Raw genomic sequence first — 20,427 nt, forward strand, 5'->3', positions numbered from 1 at the left:
AGCACACCTTTGCCGAAGCGACCCGACAGCAGGACGTCGCTCGCCAAGCACACCCACAAGACAGCCCCCGACCCGCAAGTCATGCTCAGCTGCAGATTTAGCTGCACATTTCACTTTCGCGTGTTACCGATTCCTACGACAGAGGAATCAACCACACTATTTGATACACACTTAACCTAAGATATATATTGATCGCTCATCGGCCTCTGGTGCTGTGAAGGGGATCACGGGGTTTACGGGTACATCGGCTTAAACTTAAAAGGGTTACAAGGAGGGGGAGGAGTCAACGTTTATCGACCAAAAAAAAAAAAAAAACTGGCTGACATCCTCAGTTTAGGAGGAGGGAAAGTAATCAAGGTAAACTCGGTTGGCTTCCCGACGCGCGTGAAACTGGCAGAAGGCGCCAGGAAAGTGTAGAAGCCGGAAAACGAAGTGGTACAAATTAAAAAAAAAAAACGCAGCAGTTGCGGTACCTACGGGCGGCATCCCTCTTAATTAACCGATATTGTGTGAAAAAGCGCTTGTTTTTTGCAGCCCTTTCATTCATACTTCAAAGGTAGACTCTAAAAGATATACGGAGCGTGCCCATATTGTGCTTTCTAAATAGTATACTTCAAGGAATCGTTCCCGGGACCAGTGTATCGCAAATGGTTGGCTCTACGCGGAAATCAGGCTGTTTGCAAAAATAGCGCTCCTTTTCGGCTCGCGAGCCTCGTACGTTGGTACAGGCTGAAAGTGGAACAAAGCTCCACGCGAAGGTTGACAGCGTACGTCATTGCTGGCACCTTTTGAAGGACACCTGTCGCAACCGCGGCTGTAGCGTTCGCACTTGGGTCTTTTTCTTGTTCGCCTTTTTTGCGCCCTTGAAAAGACCTGTCTGCTTGCGGCAATGCCTCCTGCGTCCGTGTTCCTCCAAAATAAAAGAGGCTAAATATAAACGCGTCAATGGCGACATGGTTAACCTATGAATGTTAATTTCGAAGGCTACTTTTTAAAGGGAAAATTTAATATCCCGTGCCGCGCGCATTGTCTGATTATCGCGAAGTCATTGCCTGCTCAGCTCAAGGACACGGGTTGTATCCTGGCCGCTGTGGCTGCTTTTCGGATGGAGGCAAAAAAGGAAAACGCCAATGTGTCGAGATTTCGCCGCAATGATCCCCCAGGCGGTCAGAATTAATCTGCGGAGCCCTCCACTGCAATGCGCCTGATGTAGCTTCGGCGCATTAAGCACCCCCAAATTAGAATTTTTTCGAAAGTATTGTCACTCACAATTTACTGTCTCTGCTGTTGTAAAGCGAAGCTTTATGTTCCTCGTTAATAATGGCGCTGACGTCAGAGTAAAACACACAGCAGGAACGCTAACTCTTCACGAAGGGAACACGAATCGTACGCCACATAACATTACAATGGGACGTCTTCGCACACCTAGCGTACCTCCCGTAATACGCAAAATGTAGTTTGGCTGTACACGTGGTTAGGTATATTCTCTAAGCGGGGTTGGTCGTTAGCTTTGGACTTTGGCTGAGTTGAAGTGGATTTTGGACTTTGGCTTTTGACGCAGGTTGCGTGGGAGAAAGCTTCACGCTATAACCACCGTTCTCTCGAGGAAGCAGCTTTGATTTGTAGTCACTGTGAGCATTGTAGAGAGAAGTGGCGTTGTGTGCGAGCCCCATCGGGCATGCTTCGTTCGCCTTCAAGGAGACCGGTCTTACGTCCATCTTTTCCCTTGCGTAAGGCTGGGGCCCCGATGAATGGAGCGCGGAGAAAGAGGGAAGCAGTGGGCGACTTGTTTCCCGCCCTGTTTTTCCCCGGGCAGCCGGCAACGCAGCTATTTTCGTGGTCGGGACCTGGCCACCGAGAAGGCCGCACTGCCATCGCTGCAGCAACGGCTTCGGCGCCTGTGCAGTGCTTGGCGAGCTACGTCCGCCTTTCATCACTCGCGTCAAGCGCGCCCGAAGCCCGGCGCGTTGTTTATGCGCAGCGAGCGGCGCGTATCTGAAGGGACGCATGGGCGGATTACGCGCGGACAGTCTCTATTTATGCTTGCATATAGTGCTGTAAGCTCCGCTTTCTTCCCAATCCCATTTGCTGTTCTGCGCAACGCTTTTACAGCGCTAAATATGTATGCTGCTGTTCGTAATTTAACAAATTGGGTGAGCACAACATGGAATTTATTGGAAATTACTGAGCGATTTTTGTTGAGAAAGTTTTTTTCTTTGTGGGCACTTCCCCTCGTTCGAAGCACTCATTTAGGCGCCTGTCGGCTGAAACTGTCTAATGGTTCGGGTCCCAGCCGCTCCGGCCGCTTTTCTGGTGGAGGTGAAAAGCAGTAACACCCGTGTGTACGAGATTTCGGCGCACTTTAAAGATCCCCAGGTGGTCAAAATTAATCCGGAGCCCACCACTACGGCGCGCCTCATCGCCTGCGTTGCGTCGGCGCGTTGAACGATACAATCAATAAATCAAACTGTCTAATATTGTCTAATGTATTGCTTCCAGCGTTGAGCGTTTCGATTCCTCGAAGTGACGCCTAAGATTGACGTTCTTTTTTTTTTTTTTCGTCTTCCATCCGCCGTTCTTTTTTTATTATTTTCCTCGGCTCAAATGCACGTTTTTGTCACTCACGCACTATTCGTTCTTTTTTTGTTTGTTTTTGCCGTTATTCGAAAAATGTAACGCTTGCGGTGGGCGCAGTTGAAATGCGTGTTCCCCGGGGAGCTGGCGGAGCGGCTGCGGGTGTTGAGGTGCAGTCTGGGCCCTCGGAACTCATGCGCCGCAATTTCTTGAGCCTACGCGAAGATGTTTACCAGTGCAGCTGATCACGGTAAAAACGTAGTGTGCGTCCTCGCTCTAGGACGTCTGAACCGGCGAATAACCACGGATGATGATTGTGGGTTACGATGATGAGGATTGTGATGGCGGTGGTGACGAGGAAGATGTAATATCATGAGGACGCCGACGCTTGCGTAAATTGAAATTTACCAAAACACACAAAGCGACGCCCCACACTACCATGAATGATGTCTAAAATGACATTACTGCTGGAGCAGCAAGCATCGTTAGCACAGCCTGCCTGCGAAGCAAGCGGAGATAATCTTCGAAATTGTTCCCGGCGATATCGTCCCTCAATGAAGCATTTCCCGGTAGCGGTATTGATAGATTGCGATGCAATTTACGCCTCCACCCCGTGCATGCTGAAGTGGTGGCTTATCGGTTCTCGGGATATTCGGAAATTCCAACATCGGTGGGGGGCGTTTTCCGCTGAGTGCGGTAGGTGACTAAAGGCTAGTAAAAGTGGCTCTTACCGTACCAATATTTTTTTTTTGTTTTGTTTAAGCTGTCGACCGGTTTTCTTTAGGTTTCCTCGTTTAGGTTTCCTGGCTCCGAGCTGGGTTTTTTTTTTTGTCACATTATTTGGGCATCGTCGTGGTGTCACCCTTTGCGCTTTTCTCCGTGTGTCCATTATTGTCTGAGCCTCTGAGCCACCATAGCAGCAGCGCGCGTGGTTAACGCTGAGGTCTGGCACACATGAAAAGGCGGAATCTGCTCAGGGTTGACCCCAGAACTGCACTCTCGTGTGCCTGTCCCCACGCTCGAGCGGACTCTCGTTTTATATTTATTTTTTATGGCTTCGTTTTGCTGCCTTGCTTTGTATATTTGTTCTTGCGGCACGTGGCTTACGAAACCGGAACGTGAACATACTAGACGCGAACAGCTCGTTCGATATGCTTCCCTCACGGCTGGAAAGCACGTGTGTGCCGTATCCGTGGCAGAGAACACGCTTGCTTGTATTTGAGTGCCTTCTGCTTGAGTTCGAAATGTTCCCTGTTCTTTTGAGAACGTTGTATTGCCGCCCCGGCGCCACTTTTGTCTCCTCTATATTTATTATTGTTTAAAACTGAAGAATAAAACCGAAGCGGAGAAGAGCAGGGCACGGAAAATAACAGGCGGGGGAAAAAAAAAAAAAGAGATGGGAGGTGCCTTGCGCATGCATCTTGCCTGGTTGCCTCGCCAGGTCACGTGACGTGGAAAGGAAAAGCTGCGGAAAACATGGAACCCGTCCAACGAGGAACTGCTCGAAGCATGCGAGAGTGCACGGCAGCGATACAGCGGTGTGGGACGAGGCCGGAGCTTTTCTTTCCGTCGAACAGAAGAGTCGTTTTTCCCTTTGCTCGGCGGTTGGAGGAGGTGCAGCTGGAGATCCGCTCGTGACGACGTCAGTAGCTGGAAATTGGGCCGCTCGTGCAGCTGAGCCCAAGGACGCGGGATCGATTCCCGGCTGATGTGGCTGCTTTGCTGGTTGCGGCGATAAGCGAAAACGCCCGTGTGTCGAGATTTCAGCGTACGTTAAAGACCCCCGGGTAGTCGTCAAAATTTTTCCGGAGCCGTCCACTACGGCGCGCCTCATAGCCCCGGTGTAACTTCTGCACGTAAAACCATCAAAATTCAATTCTGGGTTGGACCACTGCTTGTGACACATCTACACACGCGCGCTCAGACCGATACATCTAACGAGCGCCGTGGTCGAGCACTTGTACTCGTTTCTTTTTGCGTTTTTACGGCAAGCTTCTCCGCGGAACACCGGTGTTGTTTAGGGCGGCATTCCTGGTTGTACGCCCCTGATCGAAGCTTCTCCGCAGGACACCGCTGCTGTTTAGGGCAGCATTTCTCCATGTACGCCCCCTGATCGATACGCCCCCTGACCACGCGACCCGTTAAACCATTCGTGCACATCCTCGAAACCGAAATTACGTGGGCTAGGCATTAACATCTTAAAAGTGTGTGGCACTTGCAGCGTTTTGGTACTCCGAGCTAGAAAAGAGTTTCTCCTGTTTCCAGAAATAACGGATGCGTCCACTTAGCGCCAAACCGAAAGTTGGACAAGTTGGAGTGAGGAACAAAACAGTCGCTCCTCTGTGTTGCTTGACCTCGTCCCGTGTTATTTCCCGCTTTGCTCTTTTTATAGATGCCTACTCCGCGATTTCTCCACGTCAAGTTCACTGTAAGGGCCCGGGGCTAGCATAGAAAAAAACATTTTTACTCAATGCCCGGCTGCGGTGCGGTGTTCTAAACGCGCAGAAAACACTGTAGCTACGCGTGAAGCGGGCATCGCATAACAGAATGACGAAACCGCGTTAATGACAACGCAGGGCATCCCCGCTCAAAGTCTTCTTGAGTTTCTGTGTGCCCACTTGGAGTCCATAGTTATGGGATGGCTATTCGTTGCTTTTACAATGGCTCGCGCCTGTATTGGTTCCAGTCCCGCGTCGTCTTGGGGGAGCATTTTTCTTTTAGATGCTGCTGTAGAAACTGCTGGGTGTCCCGGGGGCATAACCTTATGTAACCGTTATATAGATGACTAGCATATATTTGTGGAAGGCCGCTGTTTCGACTGCCTGGGTGGACTAAACGCCGCGATGCTCGAGTCGTGTTGTCCCGACCTTCTGTTCACGGTCGAGTGGCTTGAAGAAAGGAAACTCAAGTTTCTGTACCTCGTGTTGGACTGGAGCCTGAACCACGTGTGCTGCAGTTGTTACCCTCGGACAAGCAAGCCTGCGTGTCGGATTACCAGTCTGGCCACTGTAGGATAATCAAAGGTAGCATAGCGGTTTCGCGTAAGGTCAGTGGTGTCAGAAGATTGCTCGGTTGAGATCTGCTGTTTGCCCGGAGGACACACTCACGCATGCCTGTGGAAATTGTCAGTAAAAGCGGTAAAAACAGGTGCTGGACAGCCGTGCACGGGAAAATAAAAGTAAAAGAAACGGGCGCTCGTAGCCATTCCATGCGGGGGAACTCACACGACCTCAGCAGTATGGCCGCAAAATATGGTGTAGGTGAGGTGTCCAAGGTACCAGAGAGGTTAGACGGCATACGACATCCGTTATTAGAGAGTTTTAGTATAGCGTTTTATCTGTGGCGTTAACGTTTGTGCGCCGCAATCGCAAACGGATAGCGCCTCGTTACGCGTCGGTTAGCGTGCCCGCTAACGCTATGGGCGCGCTAAAGTGGTGCTTTCCGCTATACTAAAACTCTCTATTAATGTACGCATGTACAGGAATGTTTGTGGACGTGTGTGTGTGTGTGGGGGGGGGGGGGAGTCACACTTATCCCCCGTGACCAGATTTGTGTTTCCTTAGTATTCCCCAAACGAAGGATGAACCAGGTGTGCCCTACAACTTTTGTGATACCAAATCAGTGTACACGAGTGATGAACACCACTACAGAGTGCTCGCGCTCTTAGTCCTTGTAACGATGTCAACTCATCCGTCGTCCCCCGTTATTCGGTTGTCGTGCAGTGAGCCGGCTCCACTGCGAGAGCGAGTCCTTCAAGATGGACCTCATACTCGACGTGAACACCATGTTGTACCCGGTGGACCTGGGTGAGTTGTCGCTGCTTCTTTCTCAAGATCTCTGGGCTGAAGACGGCTGCTACCCTTTTCAGTGCTGCCTTATGCGCTTCAGGATGCGACCGTTAGTGCACGCCAGTTCGCTGCTGTCCCCAAAATGTACAAATTTCATTTCTTTTGCCCCTTGCTAACTGGCACGTCCTGCCTTTGTTTTCACTCACCGGAACTTCAATAATTTCTGACGCGTATGGTCTATTTCGTACTAGTATTTTCCTGTTAGGATGGTGGGTGTACGGGTCTCTCTCTCTCTCTCTCTCTCTCTCTCTCTCTCTCTCTCTCTCTCTCTCTCTCTCTCTCTCTCTCTCTCTCTCTCTCTCTCTCTCTCTCTCTCTCTCTCTCTCTCTCTCTCTCTCTCTCTGCGTATTCATTAAGCGGTAATGTGTCATTCCTGCAGTTTTCAAAGTAAAAGCATACGCTTGGAAAACAGTGTTCGACAAACCTTTAGTTTTATTTTTCTTAGTAGCGATTGTGAAACCTTGTGTTCCCCCCATTATTATATAGGAGACGTCATGTTCGTGCATATATGCCGCGCCCGTTTTTGCGAAAAGTCACGCGTGAGCGTGCTGCGGCTGTCTTCTTGAAAACCCGCACGTACACACACGTTGGTCTTGCGTCACTTCCGTTCAAACGTACAGACGGGTCTCTGCACAGACTTCCGTTAGCTGACCGGCGCCACTGCTACGGTTGCCCAGAAAGGGCCAGTTGGCGCTGGTCAGGTTGACAATGAACAGCTGTACTACGGTTCTAGGGACTTTAGCCGTACCCCGGTACGCTTTTTCCCGGTTGCTATTCCTTTTCGCTACCACCGCTCGTTCGCGCCGAGGCCTCGAACAGAGGTCGTGCCTCATGGTCGGTTCCGCGCAATAATGGTAGGCTTGGCGCCACCTAGAGTTCCTGTGTCGGAGTTTATATATATATATATATATATATATATATATATATATATATATATATATATATATATATATATATATATATATATATATATATGAGGTCTTCAGATTAAAAGCTGTAAAAAAAGAACAGCTTCACGGAGGTCCAAAGCTCAGAGAGAGCGCGACGTTTATAGCAAAACAGGATCGTAGCCTTTCTCGGCTAGTGCATATAGCAAAAAATACGCATTACGCAACGAGTGGGCACACTGCTACGCTCGCGTAGGCGGGGCATTCCGTATTTCTTCACCTTGTCGCTGTTTTACTTCTGCGGGGGGCATTATCCGGCACATTTATACTTCAAATGAGATTTGTAATACAAACGTCGCACTGTCGGAGTTTTGGACCTCCGTGAAGCGGTTCTTTTTTACAGCTTTTAATCCGAAGACGTCATATATATATATATATATATATATATATATATAAGGTAGCAAATGATTCGTTAATTCCCCTTCCCCCCCTTCCCGGTCCGCGGGCGTTTCTGCGGCTAAAAGGTTGTCGATTGAAGCGAAAATTGCGGCTCATTCAAGAGATAAGTAAAAGATATCTCCATGGCAGGGGTTGAGTTGTTGACCCGCGGGTCCCGAATGACGGACTACCTCAAGTTTTGGTATTTTAACTCTTAAGTGTGCCGCAGCTTCGGCGCACCGACGTGAAAGACACACCTGGAAATCTCTAACGTGCCTCTCAATTTCGACACATGGGTGTTTTCGTGTTTCGCCTCCATCAGAAAAACGGCCGCTGCGGCCGGTGGTCGAACCCGCGTCCTTGGGCTCAAGAGAACAACGCCTTAGCCGGTGAAAGCAGCCTCGACATGTGCTGCATACATTCTGCTCCGTGTTCGTGTGATTAGACCAGCTGCTCGCCTTTTTTGAGCCCGGAACCGAAGGTCGGTCACGTGTCGCTTGCGTCAGGTGTCCCTCGCGTAACCTTGATGCGCGCATCTTGCGGAGAGGACGGCGCGATGTTGCCGGCTTTCTCCCGCGGCCACGCGAGATTGACGGAGAGGGCGGGCGGCGAATGAAGAGGCCTCTGTCGGCGATCTCCGTTGTTTCGAACGACACTTGGCGATCTCCCTGCTAGGTGGCAGCACCACGCGTCTCTCGCGCCGTTGCTAGGCTGCCTTCTGGCCTTGGCAACAGCCGTTGCACGTGCGTGCTCTGCCATCCATCCGTGGGTCGCTTCTCGATTTCGGAAATTAATTGTTCGTGCCTTCGCTTCACGTCTTGGCCGAAAGCTTCTCCCTTTTGTCTGTCAGTTTTTTTAATGCAAATCATCCTTTCCGAATAATCTCGGTTTCAAAAACTGCATGACCTCCTCTTACCGCACGTGCGTTCGAATTCGCCGTAGCAGCTGCCGTTACAATCTCTGTCTACAATATTTATTAACACTTCCAAGAAATTCCGCGCAGTTCTCTCCAATGATTTATTGTGATTCCAACGAAACCAAGAGTAATCATTGAAGATAAATTCTGCTTTCTGTAATTTTTTGCCACGTGGTTCCGGTGATGAACTGTTTGAATGAAGAGCCGTAGGTACTGCTGCTCATAACTGTTAACCTTTCGTGGACTGCCAGCAGCTTTACTGTGGTACGGAGCCGAAATTAGCGCCTCGTATTAGGTGTCAAACAGCGCAACGAGGGCGAATGTTTTTGTCTGTTATGTTTGAATGCCTGAATATACACATAATTCGCCCAACTCGTTAATCTACTTCATAACGCCCATTAGGCTAGCAACAGTTACTAAATCTCGTCGCCCCAGGCGACATTCCGTGCCCAAATAGGTACAAGCCCGGCACTTCGTGCAGTACCAATCTACTGTGTGTGTTCGGCTCCATCACTCCTGCTGTTCTTTTTAGGAACTGCTGAAACCATTCTGTTGTTCGGTCCCAGTAGCCTAGGTGTAAAATCGCGGGGTTCGGAGCTAAGGAGAGTCGAAGACATGCCTTAGAGAGTTTAGAACGAAACAAAAGTCTACTTTCTATTCTCTTCGGTTTAAACGCCTGGCCGCGAAAGGACCTGGCGTTTCTTTTTTTCCCTAGATTAAAAAAAATCAAGCAAAAAATCTCACGAGTTTGAAAAAAAAAAAAAGACAGCACAGTTCCACCCAGTGTGAAATACGCTAAAACGGGATGTGCGGTCGGCTGTCCATACCAAGATTCCGTTTAGGTCCGGCTTTCTTGTGCATTATATTAGAGTAGCCTTAGATGCTGATTTCCATATAACTTGCTTTGGAATAGTTCCAGTGAAACAGCAGTTACGGCCGTTTTCTGGAACCATACTCCCTCCGTAGATCACCATGTAATTGACAGCAAACAGGGATTCTGTAACGTTCACAATTTTACTGTGAACTAACTCATCACGACAAATAAATGAAACTCGGGACAATGGTAGTGTCGTCATATCGGCTAATCGTACTATAATTTGATTGGGTATACTTTCGATAACACAAAATGTAGGGCCGTTTTATGTAATTATACTCCTTCCCTAGATGGCCATGCTTCACTGCGGAACATACATTGTGGGAAAGTCAGCTTAGAAAGGCCAAGCTTACAGCAGTCTCCATAAAGTCGGCTTCACCTCTGAGCACGGATGTACCGCTGGAAGTCATATTTACAGGGGCAATAAAACCGCCTTTTATCAATATTTAAGGCTCTTTATTTTATTTTATTTTATTTTATTTTTATTGGGAACCGATTTTCGAAGGGCGGGGAAACCTGCTCCCGAGAGAGCGTGACGCGCTGCCGGCTAAGACTGTCGTCAAGGCCAGCCCTAGAACAGCTTCACTGTTCTGTTAATAAGCTATGCAAAACGGCATATCTGCCCTGCGAACGAGCGGTACAGTTTGGCAGCAGATAGTTTCACCGTTCACTTACCACGTCGTAGTGGCTGCACCGTTGCTAAACCGTTGTCGTGCCTTCTTTGGCAATGACAGAGCTGAATGTAGCAAAAAAAAAAAGTAACAAGAACCGTCACGTACTTATATGAGTATAAACGTAATTTCTGCGTTAGTTTGATCTTTTTTTTTTACTCAATGTAAATTTGGTTTTGATGATTTTTCTATATCTGGCAACACTAGCATTTAGTTGCGGCGCCTTTGGAGGCCAATTTTCGTCTTGCAACCACAATTTAAGCAAATTAAAACCACAATAAGTGCAGTAATTGTTAGGAACTGTCTCTCTTAACGACAGACTCGCTTTCTAACGTGCGTTTAGTAGGCCGGCGTGCCCGCGCTGCGCAAGGAGGTGCGAAAATTTTCGTCATGGAGTAGCCCGACGTTAGTAGTTAAGTCGAATGAATCGTTCGGTTCGCAGGCAGTTGAAATGCTAGCGGAGCGGGCACGGAAGTTACTTTGCATTCAATGTGACTAGCGCCTAATCGGGCGTTCATATTATGAATAACTTGAAGGCATCTGAGCCTCTTCGAGAATGTGTGTTGCCTTCATCGGGTGTCAGGAAAGAGGAAAAATGTCCGATGAGTGGAAAAAGTCTGATGAGGGCGGGTACATAAGTAAGCTGATGCAACTTCCCTATTACGCGCTGTTATTTTTGCCGTCGAACATAGCGTTTCACACTGCCATATGCTACAGGTAAACATGTCGCTGCAGTCGCGTGCCGTGATAGCATCCGCCGTAACCGATGGCAAGGTTTCATGCTTACTTGTCCTGACTTGCAATATGTCTTCTTGTGGCGACCAAAATGACAACAGCAAGTTTTTTTTTTTTGTTAGTATTAAAGCGACGCTTACTGTGCCTCACTGGTGGCGACGCTGCCCCCGAACGCACTGCAGGAAAGCCAACTTTCTCTGACGGTGATGATGATCGTGGGTGAAGTGAAAGGTGGTTGAAACGTGAAGCTTTTTTTTTTTTGGTCGAAAGCCAGTGACTTTAAAGTCAAAAAACCGAAACTCTTATCGTTACTCCCAAAGCGCACTGCAGGACGCCAGCTTACACAATGGGTTTCCACATGGGCACATCAAGCGACTAAAGAAAAAAAAAACGCTTCCCGTGGTCGGAATCGAACCTGGGTCCCTGACGGTATGAAATCGGCGTCTATCCGATTGCGCCATGCCCAGAAAGGATCTGAACAGTTTGGATTTTGGACCTTAAACACAGGTTGCATTTCGGAACAAAGCTCGGCGTTTTAACAAGAAAAGGGCTTTGATTTTTTGAATGTAGCTTCTAGAAAAGAATTCGACGCAGAAGTTTTTAATGGTCTGGGCTTTTATTTGGCAAAGTAACTGTAGCGTTTTTCAAAAAAGTATTGCGGCCCTTGCAGCCACAGGCAATTTTCGAGATTGTTTCCGAACCATGCCAAAGAAGAAGGAAAACTGTCCTGCTGCCCGCGACGCCACGCTCTTTGAAGTGCAGCTTGCCTAGACACTCACGCTAAGTTTCCCTGCAGCATGCATTAGTATGACACTGCATTGTTTAGAGGCTGCTACATAAATGCTCATTTCAAACGCCCGTCGAAATGAAAAGACGTATTACATCTAGCCGACATCTTGCCTGAGCGAGTTTCGAGGGTCATGTCTCTCTTTTTATTATTTTTTTTTCTCTTTGCTAGTCGCGACGTCACGAACGGGAAACTTATGGAACTACCGTCGTTCCAGCGGCCCATTCCGCAACTGCGGTTTCTCTCTCTCCCGCAATGAAGTCGCAAATGCAAAATGTCGTACTTCACCTTGCTTGCAAATACGTCTGCGGCAACCGGAGATTGAATTAGCGGCCTCATCTCAGTTCTGGGATGACCGTCAGCGTGGCGCATATTTTCTAACGGTTTGACCTCTGCTGCTGTACTAAGGCTGTGCAGGGAGGACAGTTACCCATAACTTTATTACGTGCGTTTCAATTGCAGCTGCTTTAATACCGCTGCTGCGAATTGCATTTCCGGTTCTGGTTCACGTAACACTCATGCGTCATACACTTAATAGCACTAACCGTGGTTTTGCCACGCTTGTTTTTGTGTACTGGAACTTGCCGGCTATCGGCTGACGGAACGTTCCAGAGAGGAAAAAATGGCTTGCTTTTTTTAATTTGCTCTCACAATAAAATTGTGGTTAGGATAGCTTCGCTGATGACTGTCATTTCCCGCCATTTCTTCATTATCAGGAGGCATTGTTTCGTACAGAGGTCGTGTGTCGTTCTCCATTATCCGGGGTCCCTATCATACAGAGCTATGAGATCACTCAGGCCGACCGAGGACCCGTTCGCGCGTCCTCTTATCGCGTTTGACTGGCAGCTAATTGCCCTTTGTTAATTTCCTTTGTGCCCGCTTCCTTTTTTGATCACGTGCTGCTCACCGGACGATGGTGTTGGGGCGGGTGTGCGAACGCCCCTCGTTCGCAGGTATGCGGACTTGTATCACTGCATGCTGATCGACAGAGGTTTCTCTCAATTTTCCCATTTTTAATATCTTACAAGACAATGTGTTATTCCGCTTGGATTGGTAAGATAATGAATGATAAAATAAAAAAATAATGAAGGATACAAAAAATGTGGTGTTTAATATCAACACTGCATTCTCGAACGCCCGAACGGTGACGCATGTGTAACTTGAAAACTAAGAGAACCTTTTGCTTCTGCAGTTTTAACGATAACGGTTAGCCGCCGAGGAGTTGAGGCGACTTTTTCACAGCTCTGGGAGGCCATATACAAGGGACGGGCTGGTACGATTATTCTTCATGGGAAGAGTGAGAGGTTTCTTGTTGGAATGGGCACAAGCGGGGAGGCGTCATCCTTCTGTGGGAGGGCGGAGATGACTGGGAGGTTTACATCAGTGCAGGCCGAATGTTGGACTACTAAAGAGGTAATATTTAAACAAAACATACTCGAGCCTTAGTCAAGCACCCTCAAGTAATGCGCATTAAGCCACTTCTAGCTGTTTTGGAAAGAGTGTTAGTCAAGTAATTCATGCTTTAAGCGTTAGCGTGCGAGGCAGCTGGCTCGATCCCTGCCGCGGCGGCCGTTGGTCTCATGGTGGAGGCTAAAAATCAAAACGCTTGTGTGTGTCGAGATTTTAGTGCACGTTAACGATATTCTAAACCAACCCGTAGCCCTCATCTACGGCTCACCTTACAATATAGCTTCGGCGCGTAAAACTCTCGAAAATTTGACAATTTTGAATGTACTGGGCAGAAACATGGGGTCTTGCTAAACATGTTCGGTGACAACTTTAGTTAGTCCAACAATTTTTATTTTTACATTTCTTGTCGATTTGAAATCGAACCATACAATTTCAATATATATATTTTTTTGCCCGCTATACCTTGGTTGTACGGGAATGGTTTCTGTGCATGGGCCCGTTTAATAAAGAAGTTCTACAGGCCGCGGATAGAACAATGACAGGAGTAGAGTTTAACAAATTGAAATGTGGAGTCTTGTAGAGTCACCAACTTGGGTGAAATACAGTGGAAATTAAGGGAAAATGAAGTTGGGCCCAGCCGTAGTGCAGCGAACTAACGACAGGCGGGCTATCTTGGTTATGGAACGGCCACCTGTAGACGAGGGTAGGGAAGACGCCATGCAGGAGACTGACTATGCGGATACCTTAGTCTGACTGTCATTGGAAGTCCCCCTGCAGCGGACATAAATTGGCTGATAGTGATGGTGATGAAGATGGGGGTGGTTGTGGATGTGGTACGTAGGAGTCACTTGGATTTGCCGACAGCTTCGTCTTGATCGTGGAGTTTGTACAAATCCTGCAGAAAATGGTTCAGGAACCTGTTCGAAAAGCTCACACGTTGCGTTAAATATAATTAAAAGGAATTCAAAAATGTGCAAGCTGAGAAATGTTGAGCCACCCTTTCGGCTCAGGTTATGAAATAGTAGAAAAGGTGGATGAATATCTTCTCGTTATATATTTTCAATGTACCATCCCTTGTCTAGGGCCGTGGATAGGAGGGAACATTAAGAGCATAAAACGTGGCATGCTTATGTAGGCCAAGTTGTTGACAGTTGTAGAGCGTAAATATAGTTACCTTGGGGCAAGTTGGAGGCTCTGAGCCTAATCCAAACCAAGCGAAAATTCAGGCCTAGAATTAGTGGGGGCTGGGGAGCATTCGGGAAGCGCTCTCAGATATTAAACATTTGGGTTACGTCTGTCACTAAAAGAAGTGTACAGTGGATGCGCTCATCATTTAGCGCGAACTCACGTTGTAGAAACTGCATATAGCTGCTTATAGCCGCGTAAATGACGGGCATTTATTATATATGAACTGGGAGAGAAGGCGTGTAAAGCTGAGCACTGGACAATGATCGGTGATTGCCTATGATGAAATTTCTGCTCTTTTCACACAAGGTATTCACGAGCTTATATTGTGCGCATCGAGTCTGGAGTCGCGGACACGCATACTGAAAAATACTTCGCACAAATACATACTGTAGGAGCAGAGAGGTAGGAAACGAGATGGAAATACACGCGACGAACGCTAAATCTCGTGTGGCGTTTGTTCAGTGTATTTATATCCCATGTCCCGTCTTTCAGCCCCAATATTACGTCCTCATTATCTAGTCGCTCACTAGCCCCAATTCCTGTTCCTAATCCGCGGTGTTGAAACTTTATGATCATCATCGATGCACCGATAACATATCATTATCGGTGCCCGTCATCACGCGGGAGCGGCTTTCGCTCGAGCTGCTTCGTCTGCCTCTCAATCGCCATCTTTGTAAATTCAACCACCACCGTATCACTGGGACGTCGCGGCCCTTGGTCTTTCCTGTTATTTTTATACTTGGCATGGGACCTAGTAAGCATGCATCTACCGCTCAAGCCGGCGCAGGAGTTGGAACAGCTCCTGCTCCGCATCGCCTGATTACTTGTGCATACGAAATGACCTTAAAATGCATCGTCAATCAGTTTCGCCGAATGCATTGCGACCTTGCATGATCCTTTCTATTCCAGAGCCACTAATTGCCAAACAAAACCGATTGTTGGGAACCATTCGTCGCGTCTTGTAACTTTAGGTGTCAAGGGTTGCTTTTTGGAGTCTTTCTTGGCTCGTTGCGGTGCGGCAACACCCTCAACCCAACAGTGTTCAAGAGACGGCCGGGCTACGTGTGCTGACGTTTAGGTTACCCCTGGTCAGGGACTTGTTCGCGCGGGAGCCAAAGGAAGGAGTGCGGGGGTTGCAGCTCTCGTCCTTCGCATCTCTGAGCACCCCAGATTGCAGCTGCAGCGTCTAATTTTTCCAAAGACCGGCGGTAGGGGGTTGGAGCACAGGGCGAAAGGAGCCCGCCTCCTCCTCCTACGTGACGAACGCGGTGGCCGTACATGGGCCCGGTCGCTCGGCGTGGAGCGCGTCGATGCTGGGGGGAGTCGCGGCGAGCCGATTAGATTGCATTGTTTCCGGGGGCGACTCGGAGTGGACTGGAGGAGAGCGGCAGGCCGAAGGAGGGGGACACTCGGTGCGTGACGCAGGCGCCACATTCCATGGCCGCTGCAGCTGTGCGGTCCCCGTTGCGTTCTCCGGCCGCTTCGGCGTAACTCTCGTCGGACCGTTCGTATCGGACGCCTTCTCGCCTTATCTCTGTCGCCCTATCGGCCTACTCATTTTCGCGTCTTATTATACTCGCAGCTAAATGAAATCGCTCAATTGCAGGTGCAGAGCCGTCGAGTGCCCCTGATTGGCATTGAGCCCCTCGTATATTCGGCGCAGTTTAGCAGTTTACGTTGCAGCGTAGGGTAATGGTTTTGAGAAATATAGTGCGCGTGGGCAGGGCGAAAGCGGGTTACGTTTACCATGCGTTAAGTTGGGGACGCGTCACTTTTTCTGAAAAAAAAAAAAGAAATAAAACTGGGAAGGGGCAGGGGTGGGACACGGGTGCGCAAAACACTTGATCTCTAAACACCTGGTGACCCAGCACTCACGCAGTGTAGAATGATTGGGAATGTCGTGTAGAGGTTAAAATAGTGTCAATAAATATCGAGTGTGCATCTTTAACAGGGGGGACACGTTTTACTGCATTGGTCTGGTCGTTTAACAAAGAACACTATCAGGCACTCGCGTTTACTAATGCCTCAGGACTCGGTTCTGCGCGAATGACCCGCTCCACATCACAAAGATTTTGCGACACCAAGTGGGCTCAGAATGTTGCGGAGAGCTACCGGCGGACCGTGGCTCACGCTTACGTGACTTGTATATTGGCCTGGCGTGAGAGCCTCCTTTTTTTACGCTCCAGCGTAAATCTGTCGTCTGTGAAATGGGCGGGACTACGCCGCCGTAAAAACACGTACCGTGCCCACAAAGCAGCCACCCTTTGAATCGGCCCGCTGAACGTCTTGTTTAAGGCGTGTTAACTGCAGTTCATTGCGTGCCAGCTTTGTATTCCTTCAGAACTCGCAATAGATTTAGACATAGGTAGCAACCCGAATATGAAAAGCAGACCCGTCGGGAACGAGTGATTGACTATGAGGTTTAACGCGCCGGCGCTACACAGGCGATGGGGCGTGCCGTAGCGGAGGGCTCCGGATTAATTTTGGCCACCTGGGGATCTTTGACGTGCGCCGAAATCTCGATCACACGGGCGTTTTCGCTTTGCGGCCGCCGCGGCCGGGAATCGAACTCGCGTCCTTGGGCTCAGCAGCGCAACGCCATAGCCACTGGGCCACAGCGGTGGGTTCCGTTGGGAACCGTATTTTGAGTTCCTGTAGGCGTGACGTCGCAATTGCTGCATATATATTGCCCGTTTCGCAAGTTTCACAGCTGCTTCGCTTCGTCAATATGCATCCATCATTTTGCACCGGAACATGGAGAGATGGGCGGCTCGCACTTTCCGTATCAGCAGCAGGGTCGGTCAGTGTGGAGAGCATTGCTCTTCACTGGGCGCCAGGGGTACCTCGCAGGGGCGCAGGCTGCGGCCGCCACTGTTGATAAAGGGAGCAGCTATCTCGTGACATTGCTTTGATTAGCGCTCGCCCTTGTTCCCCGACGCTGCCCCAGTATGCATTCTCTTCTCAGAAGGCTCTTAACATTGATTACGTCCGTGGCAGACATCAGCCGCCGGCAGCAGCAGCGATTGTGCAGATAGGTCGAAAATAGGAGCCGTTTTGGCTCGAGGCAGGCATGAAGGCTTAATTCTTATCCGCGTGCTTACCTGATACGCGTGGAGTGGGGAAACAGGATGCTCAGGTTTCCCCAGTTTTTACTCGGGGATATAAAAGGTCCACGGTCGCTGGCATCTTGGGATTCAACAGTGTTGCTTTTTTTTTTTTACTCGGTGACTGACGGGGAGGGCAGAATATATGTACACGTCTGCGTGTGCATGCGTTTGTACGCGCACACACACTCGTAGCCAAAACCTAAATCAATTCCGTGTTACGGACTCGTATAAGGCGCCCCTCTTGGCATATCCAACCTGTCTTTGAATTTCTCTTGCCTGCGTCTGCGCCGGGAGCTGATGAAGAAAAAAAGAACAACTTTTTTATCTTTTACAACATCGTGCAGCTGCGGGGTTTTCTGCGCGCAGCTGGCAGCGGCGAAGCAACAGCAGCAACGAAAGACAAAAAAGAAAAAGAAAATATTTCGTTGTTCCCCAGACCCACGTACCATGACGCAGGCCTTCAAAATGGATGAACTAAAAATGGCTGGTCACAAAGTGTGTAAGATTTTGTGGGTCATCCGCTGTCCAGAGTGGGAGCCAGGAATGATTACCGGGATCAGGGAACCTAGCTGCATGTAAGTCTCCACCTGGCGCGCGCGCGCGTCAGCCTGGCTGGCCCTTCGCGGTGGCTCAGGGAGCTGGAGCAAAAGGGAAATTTGGGCCAGTTGGTTTGGCCCTGCTCCTCGTCTCGTTCCCTGCGCTGTTTATCATGATTCCAAACCAACTGGCCCAAATTTCCCTTTTGCTGCAGTTAATTACTTCTTCAACGGACTCCACCACGGCTCGCTTCATAGCGCGAGTGCAGCTTGGGCGCGTAAAACGCCAACTTATCAGCCTGGGCTTGTTAAACAAGCACGCTCGCTCCTTCCCTCCCTGCCTGGCGCGGCAGCTTGAGCGGACTCTCCGTCGGCGAGGGCCGTTATCCGGACCGCTTGTCTTCTCTCGAGTGGGTCCCTCGCAGAACAATGGCCGAATGACGCGGCTTCAGAACGTGGGAAAGAGCACCGCGGCGGGGAGGAATACGTGCGAAGGGCCACCGAAAGCGCGCCTCGTGATTACAGCACTGCCCGCGGCCCGGCCGATAGCGAACGGCCTTGGCGCCTTGAGATTACTTTCAGTGCTGGCAGCTCGCGAACTTCCACGTGGTTTTTTTCTGTGTTCCCAGGTGGGCCGGAATGCTGCTTGCCGCCCGATCTGTAACCATTACACGGTATTCTCTCCTCGTGGGTTGGACGGTGGGGGCGTCGTTACTGGGAATGTGGCCTCGCAGACTGCAGCTTTCCGCGAAGCCCTCACTTCCGGATCGGCGTGCACGCTAACCAGAGCCTGGCTTCAGGCGGTGCAATCCGCAGTGTAGTTTGAGAGAATTTATTTGTGCAGTGCACATATCACACGCGGGTTAACTGTAACGGAAATTGCAATTGTAACGAAAACCAGTCATTCCCGTATGAGGTTTTCGGCCGTGCATGGGCTCGCGAAACCAATGCGGGAAAATGTCTTCCCTTATTAGCCGCGGTGTTACCGTTCGCTGTGGGCTTCTTTCACTGTGCCGCAGTGGCGCTTACTTTGTTTCAAACTTCTGACAAAGCCGAGCCGCTGTCGGGATATGGGGAGGTAGAAAGTAACGAGCCTGTAACTTCCCCTCTTCCCGAATGCGTCGGATATGTTCGGGGCTCGTGCGAAGAAAAAGTGTAGAATATTACCCAGAGGGTGGATATTTGCATTATCAAACAGTCATAAATGAGCGGCAAAGCAGTTTCCACGCATTGTTGCCGCCCCTGCAGGTGAGGAGGTGGACGAACAGGTTATTTACGAGCAGGGCTTGGCCAAGGGGGTCTTGCAGTCACTCGAAGCTCGCCGTCACTTGTACGCTGTTTCCCTGACGGCATGGCTCCCTCCCATGCAATCTCGTGGCCACTAGGGGGAAGGCTACTAGCACATATTCAGTTTCCAGAGATTCTAATGCGTGGTTCTGTTGCTGGCATAGCTGTTGGGAAGGCCCGAGTACGCGAGCTGCAGTGGCGGACTGCCGCTGTTCTGTTAACTCCCCTCTTCGTTGCCCCCTGCCCCCTAGCCTTTCGCGCGAACCACCTCGTCCCCACTTCAGCTCTCCAACGTTGAAAGAACGCTTTTTATTGTCCTGAAGGGCCCTGGAAGAGTAGTGGCGCGTTGGGAACGTGTGTTACAGGCTTTTACGTTATCATACCAATCAGCCAACTCCATACAGACGTGTATCGACTGTGCCAGCTGAGAATTGTGGTTTCTTGGTCTACAGCGGACAGTCTAGTGGATCTTGACCCGATCCACCATTGAGATTGTTAACGGGGGTCGAGAGGAGAGTGTGGCCATCGGGTAAGGAGGAGTCCGGAAAGGGCGCGCTTTCTCACTCGGCCTGGGTGGAGGGACCACCGGCGTGTGTAAGCGCATTGGGATCACGTTGTCGCCTGGGCGACCGCGTGTCTCGCGCGATGTCGAATGTCCCGTCGCAACGGCACGTCCGCGTTTGTCCCAGTGTCCGCGCGCGTCGCCATGGGCCCCGCGCAACATGGGCCCGTCCCTCTTCGAAATGTACCGCTCCCCCGCGGAAAGCGCCGTTAGTGGCGGATAGCGCTCTCCTCGCCCTTCGTTCCTTATCGCTGGAAAGGCGAAAGACGGCCGCGCTTTGTTTAATTATTTACCGCGTGGTTCGGAGTGACCACTGTAGCTCTCCGCTGGCTTTGTTGTTGTGCGCGTCCCTGGCAGCAGCGTGCTGTGTGCGCCAAATCATACAGCGGGGCCAGATAGCCCGGATTTATTTGTGCACGCGGTCGCATGGTCTTGGCTCACTCCACGTTGGCCTGGCATCGAAGGTCTCGGGCTTGCCTTGTACACTGGCAGTTCTGTGCTCACGTTCAAACCACAATGGCCTTGTGGGCGTGTGGAACGATTGGTTGCCTTTATTTCACTTTTTTTTTATTTTGCGAGTAAAAAGAATACAGCGTTGCGCACTCTG

At 49.8% G+C, this 20,427-nt stretch overlaps 1 protein-coding gene across 2 annotated transcripts in view; it reads left to right on the top strand.

Annotated features, from left to right (window-relative positions):
* Polr2h (DNA-directed RNA polymerases I, II, and III subunit Rpb8) overlaps nt 1-20,427 on the top strand; it is a 107,270-nt gene that overhangs the window by 48,790 nt on the left and 38,053 nt on the right. For both annotated transcript variants that reach the window (XM_077705957.1, XM_077705956.1), the window contains exon 2: nt 6,297-6,380. In XM_077705957.1, the coding sequence (XP_077562083.1) occupies nt 6,297-6,380 (84 nt within the window). The remainder of the gene's footprint in view (nt 1-6,296; nt 6,381-20,427) is intronic.

This window comes from Haemaphysalis longicornis, unplaced genomic scaffold (genome assembly GCF_048455015.1).
Source record: "Haemaphysalis longicornis isolate Haplotype H1 unplaced genomic scaffold, Haemaphysalis longicornis Haplotype H1 scaffold_4, whole genome shotgun sequence".
Classification (NCBI taxonomy): Eukaryota; Metazoa; Arthropoda; class Arachnida; order Ixodida; family Ixodidae; genus Haemaphysalis; species Haemaphysalis longicornis.